This window comes from Capra hircus, chromosome 9 (genome assembly GCF_001704415.2).
Source record: "Capra hircus breed San Clemente chromosome 9, ASM170441v1, whole genome shotgun sequence".
Lineage (NCBI taxonomy): Eukaryota > Metazoa > Chordata > Mammalia > Artiodactyla > Bovidae > Capra > Capra hircus.
The window spans coordinates 28,030,921-28,054,641 of NC_030816.1; the positions used below are offsets into that span (position 1 = coordinate 28,030,921).

Sequence of the window (23,721 nt, forward strand, 5' to 3'; positions counted from 1 at the left end):
GAAGCTAGAGGACTGCATTTTGTTTTTATATTCATATATAACAAGTATGCTATGCACACTGGCTTATTACCAGATTACCATCTATTTTCTGAGATTGTACCATTTTAAAGATTACTTTTAGGTTATTGATTTCAGCACCTTCAGAGTTTTGAAATGTTCTTAAATTCCCTTTGAGAGCAAAATTCTGAAAGATGGCAAAAAATACATTTTTTTTAAAGGTTCAGTCCTGGGATTGATTGAAGCTCTGGCTTGTGGGTTTAGCAAGGTTCACTCCCCATCCCCATACCCCATTAATTTTTTTTTGGCCCTTTTCCTTTACAGGAACTCAAGAATGAAGTCTGGGAATATTCTTCCTATGTGATGTGTTTTATTAATGATAAGCTCCTGGGTGATGCACTTGATCTACAGAAATGGGCCCACAAAGTATGGGATATAGTTGATTTTAAGCCTCCTGCACTTTATGAAGCACTTACTGTAGATTATTCTGCCAAATTCTTAAGAGACACCAAGGCAAGTTACGCTAATTTTTTAAAAAAGGAAAATAGTGGAATCTTTGAGCGTTTATATTGATTAAGCACTAATTACTGATAAACCTAGTAAAGGGAATATAAAAGGACTAGGTTAAGTTCTCAATGAACTTGTGATCTTTAGTTGCAAAGAACTGGTGGGGTTTGGCTCGGTGGTATGTAAAGCCAGCCTATCTCACAGCAGGTAGACGGCACAGGCGGAAGAAGCATCCCTGATGGAACATTTCGACTCTCCACGAGAAGCTTATGTGCGTTAATTGGCATCTATTTAAAAATATTAAGACCTCCTCCCTCAGACAAAGTCAAACCTATCCTTTACTCACTTGGAGCATGAAATATTTTGATTAGTATGTTGTAACACCTAAGTGAGAGCTCCTGCACGGAGAGACTGGCAAGTCTGAGAAGAACGGTGACACCCAGGTGGCAGGAGGAGCAGCGAGCGATGGCCCTGCCGGTTTCCAGTGGTAGAGGACGGTCATGAAGCTTGAGGTCCAGAGAGCAAGAGACAGAGGTCAGGGTGGGATGGGCCACCTCCGTGAGGCTGGTAAACGGATGCAGTTTTGCTCATGAACCTTGTTGCAGCAACAGCTGCCACATGCTGAAAATCATGTCATGCCCATGGTGGCCTGTGCCTACATAAAGACCCAGAGCTAGGATCTGAGCCATGCAATGCCCAAGACCTTGTCTCATTCACCCTTATTCAACCACTGCCTTGAACAGAACCTGAAACATAGGAGGTGCTCAGTGAATATTTTGTTGAATAAACAGTACACTTGCAAAATGCTCTAAACTCTAAGGCGTGGAGAGGAATTTAACATTCAGAGCAGTTCATTCCCAAAGGGCCAAGAGTCTCAAACTACATGGTGTGCTCTGGGGACGGCAGAGGACAGTAAGGCGGCCCGAATGAGTGGGAAGGAGGCTGGGGAAATGAGAGCATCAGTCGGGATTCTTGGTGCCAACGGTACCAAGCTGTTCTGATTAACTTAAGGGGTAAAAGTATGTACTGAGGGATGTTGGTAAATCCACAACTGACAGGAAGTTGGAGAGCCAGCTTTGGAAAGCAGGCAGGGACCAAGGGAGACCTGGCAGCAGGAAAACATGGCCAGAGTCACGCCCCGGGCAAGTGCAGCCAGGGTGCTGCCATGCGCGCCTGCTGTCCCTTGGGTCTCCCTGCCGCCTTCGCTGAGCATGACTTCTCTGTTCTTCTTGGGTCTGTGCCGCTCCCCAGAGGTCGAAGGCCCCAGGCAGAAGCACCTGACCAGTCAAGCCCAGGTTATGTGCCCACACCCTGGCTCTCACATGGTGGGGAAAGACAGAATGTTCTGCAGAGGCTGGTGCAACCCTGGGAGGAGTTTCCCAAATAGGAAAGCTGCTTTCCTTTCCTGTTTTTTTGTTTTACAAAAACAAAAAACAGAAAACCTCCAAAACCAGATCCACTAAGAAAAGGTTGAACTTACTGTCCACTCTTAACCAGGGAGTTTGATTTTATCTAGAAGAAAGCAGGCCAACAGAACTTTTCATCAGAAGTATGACATAACCTTCTTTAGTGTTTTAGAAAAAAGTTCAGGGCTGAGGCCAAACAGGGTGGCGCAGGGAAAGCTTAATGGCAGGGTGGCCATTTGGAAAGCTGCTGGAGTAGTGTGGGCTAGAAATAATGGCAGCCTGAATTAATTAGTGGGTGAGGAAAGAGGACCCAGATTCTAGAGAAAATCCTTGGGTTTTTTGCCCAGAGGCTAGATTTTTCATGCTCAGTTAAACCCAGGGAGACTTGTTTACTTCTGGTTTGGAATGATAGAGTAGATAATTAGGTTTGGCTGATAGGTGACATTACCTTGTGTTAAAAGTCACTTTTTCTGTTTTCATTAGGATTTCTAAAATTATCTACACTTGACAACCACATAAAGATAATATATTGATGCCCAGGGAAGTTTAATAATCCCTGAATGGACTCACGCATTTTAGAAGTCAATCATAACTTCCAGTACGTCCTCTTTTTCCTCCTAAACCTGTGAAGCTTACCATATTATGCCTCTTAAAGTTATAATATTCTTTTATAATTAAGAACTTGTAATACAGAAGGAGAGAGGCACAAACATAATCATAATTATTAATAGTATGGATAGAAATACTTCATTCCTGGATACCAGGTATTATAATACTATCTTAGTCTTTAATTTAAAAAAGAGCTTGCTGCTGCTGCTGCTAAGTCGCTTCAGTCGTGTCCGACTCTGTGCGACCCCAAGACAGCAGCCCACCAGGCTCCCTCACCCCTGGGATTGTCCAGGCAAGAACACTGGAGTGGGTTGCCATTTCCTTCTCCAATGCATGAAAGTGAAAAGTGAAAGTGAAGTTGCTCAGTCGTGTCCGACTCTTAGCGACCCCATGGATTATGGATGGACTGCAGCCTACCAGGCTCCTCAGTCCATGGGATTTTCCAGGCAAGAGTACTGCAGTGGGTTGCCATTGCCTTCTCCGAAAAAAAGAGCTTAGAGTGACATAAAATAATGATAGTGATACATTTAGAAGTGATTTCGTTTATGCCTCCTAGATTCTTAAGAAATAAGGCAGGGCAAATTATGTACTTGTTCAATCAGGCAGCATTTTTATGTAGGAGAATGGTGCCTAAGAGTTGCAGTGTATTCTATTAGATGTGGTTTGCTACCAAAATGAATGCCACTGTGATGGAGAACAGTGTTTTCATTTTGGGTGCCTCTCTGTAGGGCTAGACAAGGGCTCACAAATGATAGCTGCCTCTACCAGAAAGGATGTCAATTGAAAATAAGAGCTTGGGGCATCTGGGAGTATGAGGTCATGAAAGAAAGAACTAAAAAGTTACAGCATCCTCTCTTCCCTACCCCTGGCGTAGTACCTATGCATACAGTGGCCTTATTTTTCTACTCAGAAAGACTGTGGTGTGGCTCTGCTTAGCTAATCTGTGCAGTTTTTGAAAATCCAGAACACACAGTAACCAAACCTATGGGCTCATGTGGATCTTTTTCCAGAATTACTCAGGAAAGAAAAGGCTTCCCCGTCTGCTCTTTCTCCCAAAGGGACTGATCCCTTTCCACACCCAGTTGTGATGTGGTTGCTATTTAGGCCGTGTGTTCTCAGCCTTGTGTGATAGGTTAATGCGATTTACTACTGAAAGGTTTTAAAAAGCATGTTACTTAGGTTATAAAATTGTAGTATAATAAAATGGAACAGACTTTAAAGTCGTTGGTTTGGTTTTGCTCTTACATCATCTATGTTAATGCTGTCAGTCATCTTAACACTGAAAACATTATTATGTTGTATTTCTGGTCACTTCTAAAACTTTCTTCCGAAACACTGACCTGCATTACCTTCTTCTCTTTAATTTTAATAGCATAATTTTGTGTTCTTGGACATTTCTATTGATCTTTATCCAATTGGAAGATTGATTTTTGAGGTAAGAGATTTTGGTGGTTGTTTTTTAATAAGTTGGGGAGAGTGAGAATCTCTGTCAAAATATTTAATCTTTGAAAACTTTTATGTTTATTTTTAGCTATATTCTGATACATGTCCCAAAACATGTAAAAATTTTCAGATCTTGTGCACAGGAAAAGCAGGGTTTTCCCAAAGTGGCATCAAGCTACATTACACAGGTTCCATTTTCCATCGAGTGGTAAGGAATGGCTGGGTACAAGGAGGAGGTGAGTTTTTTTAAACTATTTAAATTGAAACCTTAAATACAACATAGCTGCAACATCAAATCCAAATATCCAAACTTCTGTTTATCTGCCTCTTTGAAATTCATATAGAATTAGAATATATTTAACATTATATGTTATATAGATATATTTAAATGATGGTCAAATGATGAATTAAGACATTCATACTCTTTTTAAAAATTCCATCATTATTAAAATAAATATAAAGTGTGTTACTAGGAATATTCCAGATTAAAAAGTGATATAAGAAAGTAGGATGGGTAACATTTTTTTAACCAAAAGATAATTTTAAATGCTCACCTAAAAATAAAGTATATGGAAAATACAGTGCTTTTAAGAAACATACTAAAGGCAGGAATTTGAAAACAGAATAAATGAAAAACAGCTTATTTCTCACCAAAGATGTTACACTGTTACCACTGAAATAAGATCAAAAGCATTTTGGTCTCCATCTTTGCTTTCTTTCCAGGTCAGTCCTCTGGCTTTACACAAAGGAGGTACCTTGATTAGCAACACAAAATTCAATTTTTGAGGCCTTTTAGGAGATATCCCATAGGGAGCAATCAGGCAGCAATTTGAAAATAATTGGTTTAGCGTGGAAGGAGATTTTCTTGAACTTGATGAAATATGCAAAGGCTTAAATTAATAATGTTTCATTATTTTTCTACAATCTGGAACATTCTCAGGCTGAGGAGAAAAATATAGATTTAATCCAAGTATCTTGTATGTAAATCCGCTCTTGAATGTAAATCAGCTTCTTCAAAATGAGATATCACCAGTACTGTTTCTAATCCAGTTGTTTTTCTACTTAATATTTATGGTGTGTGCTAAATCACTTCAATTGTGTCTGCCTTTTTGTGACCCTATGGACTGTAGCCTGCCAGGCTTCTCTGTCCATGGGGTTCTCCAGGCAAGAATACTGGAATGGGCTGCCATGCCCTGCTCCAGGGGATATTTCCAACCCAGGGATCGAACCCATGTCTCTTACATCTCCTACATCGGCAGGCGGGTTCTTTACCACTAGCGCCACCTGGAAAGCCTGGTCATGTCAGGGTGTGTGTGTGTGCGCTCAGGGTGTGTGTGTGCGCTCAGGGTGTGTGTGTGCGCTCAGTTGCTCAGTCATGTCTGGCTCTGTGCAACCCTTTGGATTGTAGCCTTCCAGGCTCCTCTGTCCATGGGATTTTTCAGGCAAGAATACTGGAGTGGGTTGCCATTTCCTCCTCTTAGGTATCTTCCCAACCCAGGGGTCAAACCCAAGTCTCCTGCATTACCCCTGAGGCATTGGGAAAGCCCACGTCAGTATACAGGAATACATCAAATTTTTATGGCCCCTCTTGAGGATTGTCTTATATTAACAAAAAATGAAAGACAGTCTAAATGTTCACCAATGGGAAATTAATTAAATCAGCATAGCAATATAATGAAAAATTGTGCTATGCTGTGCTTAGTCGCTCAGTCGTGTCTGTCTCTGCAACCCCATGGACTGTAGCCTGCCCGGTGCCTCTGTCCAGGGGATTTTCCAGGCAAGAATACTGGAGTGGGTTGCTATGCCCTCCCCCAGGGGATCTTTCCAACCCAGGGATCGAACCTAGGTCTCCTACATCTGAGCCACCAAGGAAGCCCCTAAAATTTTATGTGGTTATGTATACTGACATGTAAAATGTTGAGGATCAGCCTAGTTTTTCATCATATTGCTATGCCAATTGAAGTAGTTTCCCGTTGGTGAACATTTAGATTGTTTTTGATTTTTTGTTAGTGTAAGATAATCCTCAAGAGGGCCCATATCCGTGTCTCCTGACACTTAGTTCAGGTTGTCACTGCTCTTCCAGATGCGGTGTTCTGTTTTGTTTTTAGCTAGACCTCCTCTCACCTCTGTGAGCCAGAGCAGGATTTGGGGAAAGTAGACCATGATATTTATTTATCTGAAGCAAAATTTCCAAAAAGTGCATAGGTCTCAGTTCATGTTTTTAGATAACAAAGCAATGATGTTTAAGGAGTTTGGAAAAAAATTCTGGTTAACAGATTCAGATCCAAACTGACATGTATAAGTTGCACCATGTTGGGCAAGGAACTTGTGATCTCTGAGTCAGTTTCCTAATCACAAAATGGGGATAATTGTAATATTACAGGATATGTTGAGGATTCAAGCACATGGTATATTGAACTGCTAAGCTCCATAAGCAACCTCCTCCTTCAGATGTCAGATTCTCAAAGGGCTTTGGGTAGAATTTTGGAGTACAGGAACTGACTGTGGTTTGGTGTTATGCCTTAGGATGCTTCCAAGCACTACTGCTTGCTCTCTGGGACCAAGAAGCCCTACAAAGTCTTCTTCCTCCCTCAACCCCATCTCATCATCTGACCTCTCCCTCTTGCTAATTCTGCTCCACACAGAGGGCTCCTTGCTGTTCCTTAAGTATATCAAGCATATGTATGCCCTGAGATCTTTCATTGTTTCTTTTGGGGAGATATGTACACCCAGCTATTCCTCTGCATATCCCCCTGCATCACCCCCTGACCTGTTTCTGGTTTTTGCTAAGAGCTTATTTCAGGAGGGAATTACCTGACCACCCTATTAAAAACCGGCCACCTTCCTCTCCATATACTTCTCCTCTCCCCTTTCTGGGCTGCTCTCCTATCCCCTTACCTAGCTTTATTTTTCTTTCTAGCACTTTTCACCACAGGACATACTATTAATACTTCTTTGTTAACTGACTGTCTGTTTCTTTTCAATAGAATGTAAGTTCCATGAGTGCACAGATTTTTATCTATTTCATTCACTGTTACATCCTCAAGTTAGAGAACAGTGCCTAGCATACGGTTTTAGTAGATGCTTTTTAAAAGTCTGTTCAAGGAATAAATGAATGAAGACAAACGGGAAACATACATTCTGTTCATTACTGAAGCTGAAGTTAATGAAGATACCAAGTTGTTAAGCCACGTTGGCAGGATCCTCTTTGTGGCTCCCACAAGGACAACTGCCTTGAGAAGGATCTCTTGAGATTTACTTTAATGTATTTTATCATCATCATGGTCATCAGAATGATAGTGAAAATGATAATGAGGAGATGCATTCCATAAGTGTGTGATGATGCACAATAATAATGGCCACTAATGAAGGAGCACGATACTCTGTCAGTCACCATACATGTGCTTTCCCTCAGTTTGGTTCAGCTGCTCAGTCGTGTCCGACTCTTTGCGACCCCATGAATCACAGCACGCTAGGCCTCCCTGTCCGTCACCAACTCCCAGAGTTTACCCGAACTCATGTCCATTGAGTCGGTGATGCCATCCAGCCATCTCATCCTCTGTAGTCCCCTTCTCCTCCTGCCTCTAATCCCTCCCAGCATCAGAGTCTTTTCCAATGAGTCAACTCTTCGCATGAGGTGGCCAAAGTATTAGAGTTTCGGCCTCAGCATCAGTCCTTCCAATGGACACCCAGGATTGATCTCCTTTAGGATGGACTGGTTGGATCTCCTTGCAGTCCAAGGGACTCTCAAGAGTCTTCTCCAACACCACAGTTCAAAAGCATCAATTCTTTGGCACTCAGTTTTTTTCACAGTCCAACTCTCACATCCATACATGACCACAGGAAAAACCATAGCCTTGACTAGATGGACCTTAGTCAGCAAAGTAATGTCTCTGCTTTTGAATATGCTGTCTAGGTTGGTCATAACATTCCTTCCAAGGAGTAAGCGTCTTTTAATTTCATGGTTGCAATCACCATCTGCAGTGATTTTGGAGCCCAGAAAATAAAGTCTGACACTGTTTCCACTGTTTCCCCATTTATTTCCCATGAAGTGATGGGACCAGATGCCATGATCTTCGTTTTCTGAATGTTGAGCTTTAAGCCAACTTTTTCACTCTCCTCTTTCACTTTCATCAAGAGGCTTTTTAGTTCCTCTTCACTTTCTGCCATAAGGGTGGTGTCATCTGCATATCTGAGGTTATTGATATTTCTCCCAGCCATCTGGATTCCAGCTTGTGCTTCTTCCAGTCCAGCATTTCTCACAATGTACTCTGCATAGAAGTTAAATAAGCACGGTGACAATATACATCCTTGACGCACTCCTTTTCCTATTTGGAACCAGTCTCTTGTTCCATGTCCAGTTCTAACTGTTGCTTCCTGACCTGCATATAGGTTTCTCAAGAGGCAGGTCAGGTGGTCTGGTATTCCCATCTCTTTCAGAATTTTCCACAGTTGATTGTGATCCACACAGTCAAAGGCTTTGGCATAGTCAATAAAGCAGAAATAGATGTTTTTCTGGAACTCTCTTGCTTTTTCGATGATCCAGTGGATGTTGGCAATTTGATCTCTGGTTCCTCTGCCTTTTCTAAAACCAGCTTGAACATCTGGAAGTTCACAGTTCAGATATTGCTGAAGCCTGGCTTGGAGAATTTTGAGCATTACTTTACTAGCATGTGAGATGAGTGCAATTGTGCGGTAGTTTGAGCATTCTTTGGCATTGCCTTTCTTTGGGATTGGAATGAAAACTGACCTTTTCCAGTCCTGTGGCCACTGCTGAGTTTTCCAAATTTGCTGGCATATTGAGTGCAGCACTTTCACAGCATCATCTTTCAGGATTTGAAATAGCTCAACTGGAATTCCATCATCTCCACTAGCTTTGTTCATAGTGATGCTTTCTAAGGCCCACTTGACTTCACATTCCAGGATGCCTGGCTCTAGGTGAGTGATCACACCATCGTAATTATCTGGGTCGTGAAGATCTTTTTTGTACAGTTCTTCTGTGTATTCTTGCTACCTCTTCTTAATATCTTCTGCTTCTTTTAGGTCCATACCATTTCTGTCCTTTATCGAGCCCATCTTTGCATGAAATGTTCCCTTGGTATCTCTAATTTTCTTGAAGAGATCTCTAGTCTTTCCATTCTGTTGTTTTCCTCTGTTTCTTTGCATTGATCGCTGAGGAAGGCTTTCTTATCTCTTCTTGCTATTCTTTGGAACTCTGCATTTGGTTGCTTATATCTTTCCTTTTCTCCTTTGCTTTTCACTTCTCTTCTTTTCACCGCTATTTGTAAAGCCTCCTCAGACAGCCATTTTGCTTTTTTTGCATTTCTTTTCCATGGGGATGGTCTTGATCCCTGTCTCCTGTACAATGTCATGAACCTCCATCCATAGTTCATCAGGCACTCTGTCAGATCTAGTCCTTTAAATCTATTTCTCACTTCCATTGTAAAATCATAAGGGATTTGATTTAGGTCACCTGAATGGCCTAGTGGTTTTCCCTACTTTTTTCAATTTCAATCTGAATTTGCCAATAAGGAGTTCATGATCTGAGCCACAGTCAGCTCCCGGTCTTGTTTTTGCTGACTGTATAGAGCTTCTCCAATCTTCGGCTGCAAAAAATATAATCAGTCTGATTTTGGTGTTGGCCGTCTGGTGATGTCCATGTGTAGCGCTCTCCCTACATGACTGCATTTCACACTCAGAACTACCGGGGAGGCATTTTCCATCATCGCTGTCTATAGCAGATGAGGAAACAGTGTTGGGAAAGGTAACCAACATCAAGGTCAAAATCAAAATCATCTGACTTTGGAGTTTACTTTTAACCACTGTTCTGCATTGCTGAATCTGCTGTCAGAAGTACAGAAGATATCCAGAGCTGAATTCAAAGGGGTGGGTTATGGCCACAAAAATATTAAATACTGAATGACATGGTGTCAATATAAAATATTCACCTGGGAGATCAGAAGCAAAGGGCAAGAGTAGTGACAAGTGTTGGAGGGAGAAAGCAAGGGAGTGTCACTGGTATTTACATAAGTCAGCAGACAGGGGAATCACCTGGGGAGGTTCACCAAGCAAAGCAAACTCTGGGACAGGAAGGAATTGGTGCTAGAGGACATTCAAACCCGGATTTAGCCTGTGGCTACTGCAGCAGGCTTCTGAGAACAGCCTTGGGCTGTGGTGAATGGGATGGGAGTGGCAGGAAGGAAGTATATATCTGGCAGAGTTGAAGACTTAAGGTTTATCAGTTAAGTTTTGAACCAGCTTTATGAGTAGTATAATTTAAATGCTATATGTCCCTTTCCTGCATAAATTCTCTTCACATGCTTGCTGTTGCATCAGATTTTTTTTAATTGCACAGACACTTTTATTGTAAAGCACTCCTACTGAGTTTAAATGGGCCAGTTCTTCAACAATTATTTATTGCACATTATTCGAGGAGGCCGTCTAAAGAGCTGAAAGAAGGAAGAGGGCTGATGGGGAGAGCACAGACCTCGGAGACCTCTGGTTTCACTAGAGTTAGCTTTGCTTCTGTTGTAGCTGTGCATAGAGGAGTTTTATAGTAGGATCATTGCCTAAGCCAAAATATGCATATAATGCGAAACAGGTTCTATAAATACCATTAAAAAATCTTTATATTGCAAAGGAACTTCAGTTCTAAAACACCGGATAAATGAGTTATCAGTACAAAGTTCTAAAGAATAAAAATGTGAACATTAAGTCTTTTTACAGCATCTATTTTCATTCTTGTGTTAAAAAGACCTCACTGTTCCTGTTTCATCCTCGGCTAAATCTTTCCATTTTTTTTCTGAAAAGTAAGATCAACCATGGAATAACTTGTGAAATAAGTCAAACCTATATGAACACACTTAATTTAAATTCTAGCCACAATTATAATTTAATACTTCATCATTTTAAAGGTTTTACATTAAATTTAGCCTACTTGGGAGTTATGAGGGGAAAAAAATGGGATCAGGAATGTTAAAGTACTTACAAAATAGAAGTGAAATCATTATAGAAGTATTTTCATGGTATAGATACTGAACAACTAGGTCACTTACTCTGGTTATTGTTATAAATGGAATCATAATTTAAAGCGTTTTTGCCTGCCATTATCTCTTTTTTTAGTTTCAGAATTTTAATGTTTATTTACTGCTATTTCTCAGATATAGTTGCTGGAAAAGGAGATAATGGAGAGTCAATTTATGGACCAACATTTGAAGGTATGTGTCTTTAAATTTTGACAGTCATATTTTAATTGATAATTCAAATTTAACAGGACTGGACAGTTTCATGATCTCAAATAAGATAGCATTTGGAGTAACATACTACAAGGACACATGCTAGAAGTCGGAGTTAAAAATGGGATAGGCGGGAAGGCAACCCAATTCAGTTCAGAACAGCTTTGTACTTTCTTTCACTTGCCTCATTGTATTATTTCTTTAGAATAAGTTTCTAAAATTAGAATTGTAAGGGTAGAAGGGAATTTATATTTTTAAGGCTTGTACTTTGCTATGCTCATACTTAGAATTGGTACCTGATAACCATCCTACTAAGATTGCCATTGGGGATCCTAGGAAGATGATAGTGGTAGTCGCATAGTTTTTTAATTTTTTGAAATCCCAACCTAAAAATAGACAAAAAACTAGATGGGAAAACTAAAGACCCATGGATAACACAACAAAACTATGTGCAAGGTATCTACACGAATTTAAAATATAAACAGGTGAGGTCAAACTACCAACAGTCACACAATCTGCATGGTATCAGCATGATGTGAGCGAAAGCAGGACATTTTTGTCAGAGCTGAGGATATAAAACCCCACAATAGGCAAGAGCAGGGTAGTGCATGGGACCCCTCATAAGGCTTGAGGCCAGAGCAGTCAAACCTTTGTGAATTCTCAAAACTGATCTGAAAGCCCTCTGTTCCCGGACAGGCCCACACTGAGAAGAAGTGTTGGGGGTGGAATCAAAATTATGCAGGTATTGGGATAACAGTGATGAAGAGGGAAAGGGACAGAGCCAGGAATCCCAGGAACCACGCTGCCACGCAGATGACCGACACAGGAGAACAGCACTAGAGGGAGTTTGTGAAGTTGGGAAACTACCTTCCTTCTAACGCCACACCTCCTAAACACCGAGGGAGACTAATTCTACATGAAAATAAAGTTGCATTAGAAAGCAGCAGAAATTTTCTTGAATGAAAAAAAAGTGCATAGTCATATAACTACAGATAATGAAAGTATCATAGAAAGAAAGCTCACAGGTCAAACTGATTTCAAAATAAGCTAAAAGACATAAAGTAAATTATATGACAGGAAAGAACTCGTAAGTCAGAATTAGAAAACCTCAGATATGAGGTTGTTTACAGAACTGAATAAAAGAATTAACAATAAAATAAAATTCCAGAAATGAACAAATTATAAGGAACACAAGACCAAATAAAAACAACTTATATGTGTATTAAAAGAAGCAAAAGGCAGGAGAAGAACATTTTTTAAATCAAAATGAGATGAATAAAGATGAAAAGGATTTACAACAAAGTGATACAGAAAGAAGATCCAGCATACAGATGATAAGTATCCTTAAGGAATTAAACCAATAGAAGGGAATGGAACAGATACTAAGAATCATAATTTTAAAAAGCTTTCCTCAAAGAAAAAAGGATCTGATACTGTGTATTTTGTTTGGGTGGTGGTTACACCACTATATCCAACTGTCAAAATGCATCAAACCAAACATCTAAAATATATGCATTTTACTGCATGTTCATACCTCAAGTAAAAATATCTTTTTAAAACCTTGAAACTACTTACTGAAAGAACAGACAGCTATCTGACAGAACTGAGCCAGAACAACCAACACCAGACATATTTTACTTATATTATTAGATATTAAAGAAAAAAAAAGAATCTTTGGGCAGTTAGACAAAAACAGTAAGTGATTTATAAGGGAAAGAAAAGTACATTATCATCATATTCTTTTGCCAGAAGAAAACAGAGTAATATATTTATGATGCTCAATTAAAATGAAATGGAACCTGGGGGCTTTATATCCAGTCAAACTGAATGTGAATTTTAAGGGGCACACAGAGTTATCAATATGTAAAACTTCAGGGAATAGCGTTGTCATGAGTCATTCCTGAGGAATCAATGACTGCAGAATGAGTTTCATTCAGTCAGATTACAAGAGGCATCCTGACAGAAGAATTGGTGGTGAGCATTAATCATATAATTACTTATAAAACTAAAATTCAATGAGGAATAAAAGGGTGAGAGTATGATATATAATGACTACATGCTTAGTCTAACAATTTTTTTTTAATGAAAGAAATGGGGAGAATATATGCAAAATTTTAAACTACTTTCAGTTAAATTTTACTGGTGATAGTTGTATTATACTGAGATTGTTGTATATACAATGTAGGAAAAAACAAGTAATTATGAGATATTCTAATTTTATAATTTCCTGTCCTTCAGAGTTAGAATCTTCATTGTGGAAGAAAGGAAATACAGATGAAATATAATAGAGGTTAACAAGTAAAATATTCCATAGTCCTGAATATGAATTGGAAATATCCTGTTAAACTCAAGAAGTATCATATCTATATCTTAGTTAGGCCATGGAATTTATCTACAGTGACCAGCCCAGTAGTCATACATTCTCCTAGAATTTAGATTGTTGTTTTGAAATATCATTTCTTGCTTAAGAAATCAGGGTCTCCGGAAAACATGGCAGATTCCAGTTTTGAGACAGGAAATTTCGAAATGAGCGTGGAAGCTCATGTTCAGTCATGCTATCGTGACCTAGCCAAAAGCACTATTAAAAATTTACTGGGGTCATGGCAAAGGGCTCAGGAGTCAATTTGAAGAGTCTCTCACTGGTCAGAGATGGAGTAATTTGAGTGGTAATTGCAGCTAACTGAAACCCAACAAAGATTTTAAATCCGTGAGTTCATAATCATATTGTAAGAGAACTCCTACTTGTTTACCTTCAGGGAAATGATAGGAAACAAATTCATTATCTTGAAAACTGATAAATATAGGTAAAAATCCAGCATTTCTCTTGCCTCTCCTATAGGAACTATACTAAATCATAGATAAGGGGAAACATCTTGTTATAAAAGAATTCCAGTCAACAGTGAAAAGGAAATTAGAATGTCACCACTTTGCTGCCCCCAGTGAAATAATGGATGTGGGCATTTGCTGCGTCAGTATTGACTGCCTTCACAAGAACAGGGACAGTCAGACAGTGTGGGCCTTCTGCTGAGAGAACACACTACCAAAGGGATAGAACATGAGCCCGATGAAGCTTTTGGACCCAGCATCCAGTTTGCGAGAAATGCAACGAGTTCTGCTAGTAATATGTTCTTAAAAGATCTCTGTGCTTTGTCAAACCACACAGTAAAAACCACAGGGCTGACTGATGGCATAACTGAGGTAAAAACAAAAATTCCTCGGTGACATATGAAAAAATAAGTTCGCAATAAAAACAGTAACATAGTTTTGTATGTTTTATGTGGTCAAGAAACACATCAGTGTGATAATAAATAAGGCACCTTACCCTGAAAAGCCCCTGCTGTCTGTGGAGGCGGTGTGGGAAGAGCGGCATCTTGTGAGTGATCTGGAGGTGGCGGCAGGAGCGTTCTCTGCAGTCGGAGGGAGGCTGTCACTCCAGATGTGGGCGGACGCGGCTCACATGCGGTGACCAAGCTGCCTGGTCACGTCTGAGGTGTCTGTGCTCCTGGGCAGCTGGCTCAGTTCAGTGAAGGCCATTTCCTACAGATACCTGGTGGTTCTCCCAGAAGGAACGGCACATTAAAGGAGGGGTGAGCTTCATCATGCTCAAGTCACTTCCTCCCTCACATATCAATCAAAGTGAAGCAACATGCCTCTTCAACACAAGCATTCACACAGAACCGACAGGACAGGGAACAAGCGAAATCTGCTGAATGGCACCGTGTGTGTGCAGCCGGCAGACTCCAGCCTGCGAGAAACGCTAAAGGTGAACCACCTCAGGAACAGACACAGTGCAAGGAAAAGAAAGGGACAGAGAGAAAACCTGTGGATTAAGAGAGATTTAAAAGGCATCACAAGTTCAGTAAAATGAGAGAGATTCAACTGTAGTGCCTAGGGAGGCATACTTGGATGGTAAAACTACGTGAGTTACATAAAACATTACGGACGTGCTTTGGAGGGGGAGAGGGACTTGACGAGACTCTGGGGAAGGCTGGCGAAGTTCTTTTTCTTGGCCAGAATGGTGTTTAAAAGGGTATTTGCCTTATAATAACTTTAACAATACTATACATTAGTTTTACAAGGCTTTTTGTGTCTACATTTTAATAGAATGAAAAGGTTTTTTTAAAAAATAATCATATTGAATCAATGGCCAAAGAGAACAGGAAAAGAGCTAGTTTTCCTTCTAAATTCATGCAGATACAGCTTTATCAAACGAAATCATGCAAGTGACACCACTCATTTATTTATTTGTTCATATAAATTCTTAGGTGCCAACATGGTGCTAGGACCTTAGGAAACATACATGTTATGACCAAGTTTCCACCCTTAAGGTTTGCAGTGTTTTTGCCCAGACAGATGTTTAAACACATAAAAGAACTGGCGCGGTGCCCAGCGCCTTTACAGAGGAAGCAGCCAGTGCGGCAGGAAAGAACAACTGCCTGGGAGAGCGGAGGGCGCTGACCAGAGCAGCTCTGAGCTAGGGCTTAAAATAAGACATTGCAGACGGGGAGAGGGCACTGGGGCAGCTTTCCTGAAATCCTTCATCTCCGATCAGGGTCCACAAACTTTTCCACCCCACAACCATTAACAGATCACCCAAACTCTTTCTGCTTGGAAGTGCAGTCCCAGGCAGAGCCTGGGTCTTCTGTCCAGGAGATCAATCTCTTGGCTCATCTCCTCACTTGTCCCTGTGGACATCCCCATGCCTCCGTCCATTCCCCTTCGCTCCCATTAGATACTGTGGGGATTTCCTCTCCAGCTGGAGGCCTGGCTCCTCTGGTGCCCAGGGAGCCTGGTGGGCTTAAGGAAGCTTTCATTCCTCAGTTTGTCTGGCAGTGGAGAATCAGGAATTCAGTACACTGTCAAGTGAAAAGAGATGCTCCCAAAGGAAAGATAAATGGCTGAAAGAGAGAATGTGGGGCCAGTATTCAAAACAGCTACAGCATGGGGTTCCCTCTTCACGTAGACTCACCCTCCCCCGGCCCCATGGAATGTTAGTTAATACATCGACAGCCAGACCTCCTTCTACATTCTCTCACTGGACCGTATTTCCATGAGATGCACAGTTAAAACCCAGGGCTTCTTAAAAAGTTATAACCACAAAAATCACTTTTATTAAGCTTAACACAGTGAATTTAAAAGAATGAAATAAATTTTACCTAATTGTTGTTTTATAAATTGGTTAGTCTTTAACTTGAGGAAAGTCTTGCTTTGTTTTGCATAACTTTCTATTTAGTTTTGGCTGTGCTGGGTCCTCTTTGCTGCGCGGGTTTTTCTCGATGCGGCGTGAAGCCTTCTCCTTGTGGCGGCCTCTCTGGTTGCGCAGCACAGGCTCTAGAGCACGTGGGCTTCAGTAGGTTGTGGGGCTTAGGCTCAGCGGTCACGGTTCCTGGGCCCCAGACCACAGGCTCAGTAGTGGTGGCGCGTGAGCTTAGTTGTTCCACAGCAATGTGGGATCTTCCCGGACCAGGGATTGAAGCCGCGTCTCCTGCATTGGCAGGCAGATTCTTAACCACTGCACCACCAGGGAAGCCTTGTTTTGCTTTATTTTGAATCACAGCTATTTTTGTCTTCCCAGATCCTGTTGTGAAGGTTAGAAGCTACATATCAACTCTTCCCCTGCTTTGTATTCCTTGTATAATATCCCTAATCCTTCCCACTCTTAAGGGATTGGTGACTCCATGGCCTGGGCTGACTAGAGAAAAGGCTATTTATGTGAACAGCAGAAGAAAAGAAAGGATATATGCATTTTTAAATAATTTTATTCATTCTGGCAGTGCTGGGCCCTTGATGCTTTGCGAGGGCTTTCTCTAGCTGTGGTGGACAGGGGCTACTCTTCACTGCGGTGAGCAGGCTTCTCTTGTTGCAGAGCATGGGCTCTAGGCATGCAGGCTTCAGCAGTTGCTGCGTGCAGGCTCGGTAGTTGTAGTTCACGGGCTCCAGAGCACAGGCTCAGCAGTTGTGGTGCACAGGCCTAGCTTCTCCGTAGCATGTGGAATCTTCCAGGACCAGGGATTGAATCCGTGAGCCCTGCATTGGCCGGTGGACTCTTAACCACTGCGCCACTAGGGAAATCAGTAACGTATTTAAATACTTGATTATCCTTATTACTTTAAGTAGACCAGTTTCTTAATATTAGCATGTGCTCTAATTAACAAACAGATACAGCACTTAAATAAAATCCATTTGTCTAATTCCTAGATCTCCTTTAAATGAAAGTAGACATTAACAAAAAGCAGAGAGCCTGATGCACTGTTAATATTCAATAATGCAACTAAAAGCTGTACAAAAGTATTTTTTGGTAGAATTAAGAACAAGATAATATGGCTTGGTAGCCACTTAAGGGCTACTTTTTTTTAAATTCTGAGATTTATAATATATATATAAATTTGATATGTACAGTTTAAAACTAATCATAAAGCAACCCCCTATATTACCATCCTTGTCAAGAAAGAACCACCAGCATGCCAAAAGCACCCCATCTGCCCATCCTCAGTAATAACTCCATCTCCCTCTTAGAGGTAACCTCTAACCTAACTTTTTCTTTACTTTTCTTGTTAGTTTTACCACTCATGCGTGCGTGCTTGCTAAGTCTCTTCAGTCGTGTCCAACTCTTTGTGACCCCATGGACTGTAGCCTGCCAGGCTCCTTGGTCCATGGGATTCTCCAATCACTCATCCATAAATCCCTAAATAAAAAAATTAAGTTTTTCCTATTTTTGGACTTTATATGAAGTGGACTTGGGCTTCCCTTGTGGCTCAGACAGCAAAGAATTGGGCTGCAATGCAGGAGACCCAGGTTTAATCCCTGGGGTGCAGGGGGGTGGGGGTAAGATCCCCTAGAGAAGGGAACAGCTACCCACTCCAGGATTCTTGCCTGGAGAATTCCATGGACAGAGGAGCCCAAGGGCTACAGTCCATGGGGTCACAAAGAGTTAGACATGCCTGAGCAACTAACACTTCACTTCAACCCTGAATATTCACTGGAGGACTGATGCTGAAGATGAAGCTCTAATACTTTGGCCACCTGATGTGAAGAGCTGGCTCTGGAAAGGACTCTGATGCTGGGAAAAACTGAGGGCAGGAGGAGAAGGGGGCGACAGAAGAAGAATGGTTGGATGGCATCACTGATTCAATGGATATGAGTTTGGGCAAACTCCAGGAAACAGGGAAGCACAGGGAAGCCTGGCTTGCTGCAGTCCATGGGGTTGCAGAGTCTGACGTGACTTAGCAACTGAGTAACAATAATGAATGGACTCATGGCAGGTGCTCTCTGTGTCCTTTCTTTTGTTCATCACTGCCTGTGAAATTTATCCATGTTGTCTATAGCTGGAATTCTCTCACTTTCCTGGTTTAATATTATGGATATTCTTAAAGAATTTATCCATTCATATATTGATGAACACTTGGCTTTTTATACCTAATGTCATGCACAGAGTCAACATGTTTTAAAATATTTCAGTCCCAAAGAATGTTCTGCCCATGTTCTCTTCTAGGAGTTTTATGGTTTTAGATCTTACATTGGAGTCTTTAATCCATTTTGAGTTTATTTTTATATATAGTTTGAGGGCGTGAGGATATATTCTAATCTCCTTGTTGTTTTACACGTAGCTGTCCAATTTTCCCAGCACCACTTATTGAAGAGATTTTCTTCTCTCCATTGAATATTCTTGCCTTCTTTGTCATAGATTAATTGACCATGGATTTATTGCTGGGCTCTTTATTCTGTTCCATTGATCTATGTGTCTGTTTTTGCACTTGTACCCTGGCTGTTTTCATTACTGTAGTTTTATAGTATAGTTTGAAGTTTGAGGGGGAGATACCTCCAGCTTTATTCCTTTTTTCCCAAGGTTGCTGTGGCAATTTGGGATATTTTGTGGTTCCGTAAAATTTTTGGTCGTTCCACATAATTTCTTCTAGTTCTGTGAAAAATGTCATAGGTATTTTGATAGGGAATGCATTAAATCTGCAGGTTGCTTTGCATCTTTGTATCTGTTTCCTAAGGCAAAAGAAATAAAAGTGAAAAATAAATAGCCTAATTAAACTTAAAAGTTTTTTTTGCACAGCAGTGGAAACCACCTACAAAAATAAAGAGACAACCTACTGAATAGAATAAAATATTTGCAAATGATATGACTGACAAGGGGTTAATATCCAGAACATGTAAACAGTTCATACAATTCAATTTCAAAAAACCCCAAACCCTATCAAATGGGTAGAAGATCTTCATAGACATTTTTCCAAAGAAGATATGCAGATGGCCAACAGGCACAGGAAAAGATGCTCTATATCGCTAATCACTGGGGCTTCCCTGGTGGCTCAGAAGGCAAAGAATTTGCCCACAGTGAAGGGAGTGGGTTCAATCCCTAGGTCGAGAAGATCCTCTGGAGAAGTGAATGGCTACCCACTCCTGTGTTCTTGCCTAGAGGATTCCATGGACAGAGGAGCCTGGCAGGCTATATAGTCCATGGGGTAGAGAAATATAAATCAAAATGATTGATTCATTGAGATATCACTTCACATCAGTTCAAATGGCCATCATCAAAAAGTCTACAAATAACAAATGTTAGAGAGGGTGTGGAGAAAAAAGAACACTTGCATATTGTTGGTGGGAATGTAGTTGGTATAGCCACTATGAAGAACAGTATGGAGGTTCCTTAAAAAACTAAAAATAGAACTACAACATGATCCAGCAATTTCACTCCTTGGTATATATCCAGAAAAAAAACAAAAACACTAATTCAGAAAGATACATTTACCCCAGTGTTCAAAGCAGCACTATTTATTTATTTATTTATTTATTTATTTAGCAGCACTATTTTAAGTGTCCATCAACAGATAAATGGATAAAGATGTAGTATATGTGTGTGTATATATATATATGTATGTATATATATATACACACACACACATAAAGAGATGTAGTGTATATATATGTGTATATGTTTTTGTAGTGTATATGTGTAATATTCCATTTTGAATATTGTAACCGTAAAAGTAACCACCATGGATATGGCTTGTTTTGTTGACTTAGCTTTGAAACTTAAGAATAATAGCAACTGCAGTTTAGAAAATCTTGACAGTTAATATTCATCTCTCAATACACACTCAGTCATAAAGAAGAATGAAATACTGTCATTTGCAGCAATGTGGATGGACCTGGAGAGCATTATGCTTAGTGAAATAAGTCAGAGAAAGACAAATACTGTATGTTACCATTTATATATGAATGTAAAAAATAATACGAACAAGTGTATATAGCAATACAGAGAGAGACTCATGGGTATAGAAAACAAACCAGTGGCTACCAGAGCTGAGAGGGAAGCAGGGAGGGACAAGGTAGGGTATAGCATTAAGAGATACATACCACTATGTATAAAATAAACAACAAGATATATTATATAGCACAGGGAATTATAGCCATTTTCTTATAATAACTTCTAATGGAATATAATCTGTAAGAATACTGAATCACTGTGCTGCACACCTGAAACTAATATACTTTAAATCAACTGTAATTTGTTTAAAAATATAAAAAATAATTCATTTAAGCAGCAGTTTAAAAATGATAGGTAGCACACCTACTCGGAGAAGGCGATGGCACCTCACTCCGGTACTCTTGCCTGGAAAATCCCATGGACAGAGGAGCCTGGTGGGCTGCAGTCCATGAGGTCGCTAAGAGTCGGACAGGACTGAGCGACTTCACTTTCACTTTTCACTTTCATGCACTGGAGAAGGAAATGGCAACTCACAGCAGTGTTCTTGCCTGGAGAATCCCAGGGACGGGGGAGCCTGGTGGGCTACCATCTATGGGGTCTCACAGAGTCGGGCACGACTGAAGCGACTTAGCAGCAGCAGCAGCAGCAGCAGCAGCAGCAGCACACCTACTTTTATATAACAAATAATTAGTGGACATCTATTATTATTTAAAGATGCTGGTAAAATTAGAGCAGTAGGTTTAAAAAACTGATGTTGCAGGACTCAAGTCCAATTTCCACTTGACATTACTGTCTTCAGAAAATTAAATGGAAATGCCCCTAAACTGTCTGATTATTCTCTTACCAGAGAGAATGCAAGGCAATTTGCCTAAACCTGGTAAAGTAGTAGTTGCTTTCATTATAAACATCAAAATGAGTTTTATATTAAATTCAGAAACTGATTTTCATCAGCAGTTGAATTCTGATTTCTAGTTCAAACAAAGTTACACCTTTGAAAGTTCTCCCATAATCACAGAATTTTTGGTAAAAATGTTACAACTCTATAAATTTTCTTTCCAACTAATTCCAGATTTTAAGAAAAATTAATCATAATATCTAAAAGCAATGACAAAAATCATTTTGTTAAAACTCTGAATCTTTGCTTGGGCAGATTTCTTATGCCATGCCATTTTCTGTGAAATTAATGGGTTACACTCGATTCCATCAAAATGAATATGGAGTATCAATGTAATTATAAAGATACAATAATATTTTATTTGCATTTCATAAGATTTCAGGTCTTTATTCAGTGTGCAGTTTAACAAGCTAAAAGTAACCACCCATGGGTATGGCTTCGTTGACTTAGCTTTGAAACTTAAAATAAGAATAGTTAGCAACTGTAGTTTAGGAAAATCTTGACAGTTAATATTCATCTCTCAATTATCCCCAGAATTTGATATAGTTCCTGAATGAAAACTTTTACTGAATTTCTCTTCTATTACTTCCTTCTGTGTTTTTGTGTTTGGAGGCAAATCTTATTTCATGCTGGAAATGGTTCTTCCTGCAAATAATGGTCTGATAATCATTATATAATTCTTTTTACTTGTTAAATCTTCTGCTTAAAAAAAAATCACTTTCCACAAAATCTTGGTCAATCCATGTAAGGTCTGAGATTAAAATTTACTTAAAGACCACTAACAATAGCATAAATTATTTTCATCAATATTTAAGGCCACACATGTGCCAAGTAATGTGCTAGGTGGCCCTGGGGATAAAAGGTATGATGAGATAAAGTCCCTGCCTTCACAAACAGGAAATAACCTGTGAACAATTACAGAGTATTTTAAAGACTACAATAGAGGCCTGTGGAAGATGCTGTGAAGGGAAGGGTCTGTCCGTGAAACGTATCTCCAAGGAGGCATTTTTAATAATCACATTGGTAGTTTGAATAAAATATTACTGTCAAAACAATACAAGAATGTTTACTGACTTTAATTCCTAAGAAAGGTATGCACTTCCTTTTACATTTTTAATTTCAAGTTTTTCCTTTTACGTTATCAATTTTCTTACCACACTTGTTTTTAAGGATGCTAATGATAAACTAAAGGTAAATGTTTAAATAGTTCTAATAAGACTTTCCAGCTTATCTTTTTTTAACAGCCCAGCTGAGTGAAAGTTATAAGAAACAAATAGAATATTTACAATTTGGAACATACTGATAAATATGATTGCGAATCCTTGTAACCAAGCATTCTGTTTGTGCTCTATGTGTTACAATGAGCCAGGAAAATAAATATTTTAATGACCTACTATGTATTGTCTTTTCTAGATGAAAACTTCTCAGTTCCTCATAATAAAAGGGGAGTTCTTGGAATGGTCAACAAAGGCCGTCACAGCAATGGGTCACAATTCTATATCACACTACAGGCTGCTCCGTATCTAGATAAAAAATATGTGGCTTTTGGGTATGTGCATTTTAAGTTTGTCTGTGTAATATTTATATATGTTAAAATGTGGTTCAAAAATATTTGGGTGAGTATTATACATAGCCTATGAGTAAACTAAAAACAATTAAAAAACAAAAGTAATACAAATACTATAGACATATAGTATTTAGAAATATATTTAGAAATAAGTATTTTATAAGAAGCTTTCTTGGAGAAGGAAATGGCAACCTACTCCAGTATTCTTGCCTGGAAAATTCTGTGGACAGAGGAGCTTGGCAGGCTGCAGTCCATGGGGTCATAAAGAGACAGACACGACTGAGCGACTGAACACAAGGAGCACACAGAAACTATTTAGCCATTACAGTGTTCTGTGCATCCATTCATCCATCATCCATCCTTCTGTGGATCTTTAGCCTCAAGGATATTGTCAATGAAAGTGAATAATACCATAGCTCTTAATGATGTGTATGTATTTAGATGCAGAAGTGAGGCAAAGCCATTTAAGTAACTGTCCATGAACACTGTGAAGAGAAAGATGACAGTCATCCAAGTTACAAGTAACTTTTTGTTACTGAGCAATTTAAACTGTGGAACGTGCATGCATGCTTAGTCGCTCAGTCATGTCCATCCAACTCTGAGACCCCACGAACTGTAGCCGGCCAGTGTCCTCCATTCATTGGATTCTCCAGGCAAGAACAGTGGAGTGGGTAGCCATTCACTTCTCCAGGGGATCTTCCTGACCCAGAGATGGAACCTGGGTCTCCTGCATTGCAGGTGACCCATCTGAACTTTACCATCTGAACTATAAGGGAAGCCCTTAAAATACAGAAATGTCTCAGGTAATAATTATTAGAATATTATTCGGTTCAGTTTAGTCGCTCAGT

At 39.9% G+C, this 23,721-nt stretch overlaps 1 protein-coding gene across 2 annotated transcripts in view; it reads left to right on the forward strand.

Annotated features, from left to right (window-relative positions):
* Nucleotides 1-23,721, forward strand: part of PPIL6 (peptidylprolyl isomerase like 6) — a 37,180-nt gene that overhangs the window by 8,130 nt on the left and 5,329 nt on the right. Inside the window, exons 3-7 of one of the 2 annotated variants that reach the window (XM_005684638.3) lie at nt 322-510; nt 3,892-3,954; nt 4,051-4,198; nt 11,123-11,179; nt 22,720-22,855. In XM_005684638.3, the coding sequence (XP_005684695.3) occupies nt 322-510; nt 3,892-3,954; nt 4,051-4,198; nt 11,123-11,179; nt 22,720-22,855 (593 nt within the window). Of the gene's footprint in view, nt 1-321; nt 2,718-3,891; nt 3,955-4,050; nt 4,199-11,122; nt 11,180-22,719; nt 22,856-23,721 lie in introns of those variants that run through there. The other variant, XR_001918534.1, reaches the window with a different exon arrangement.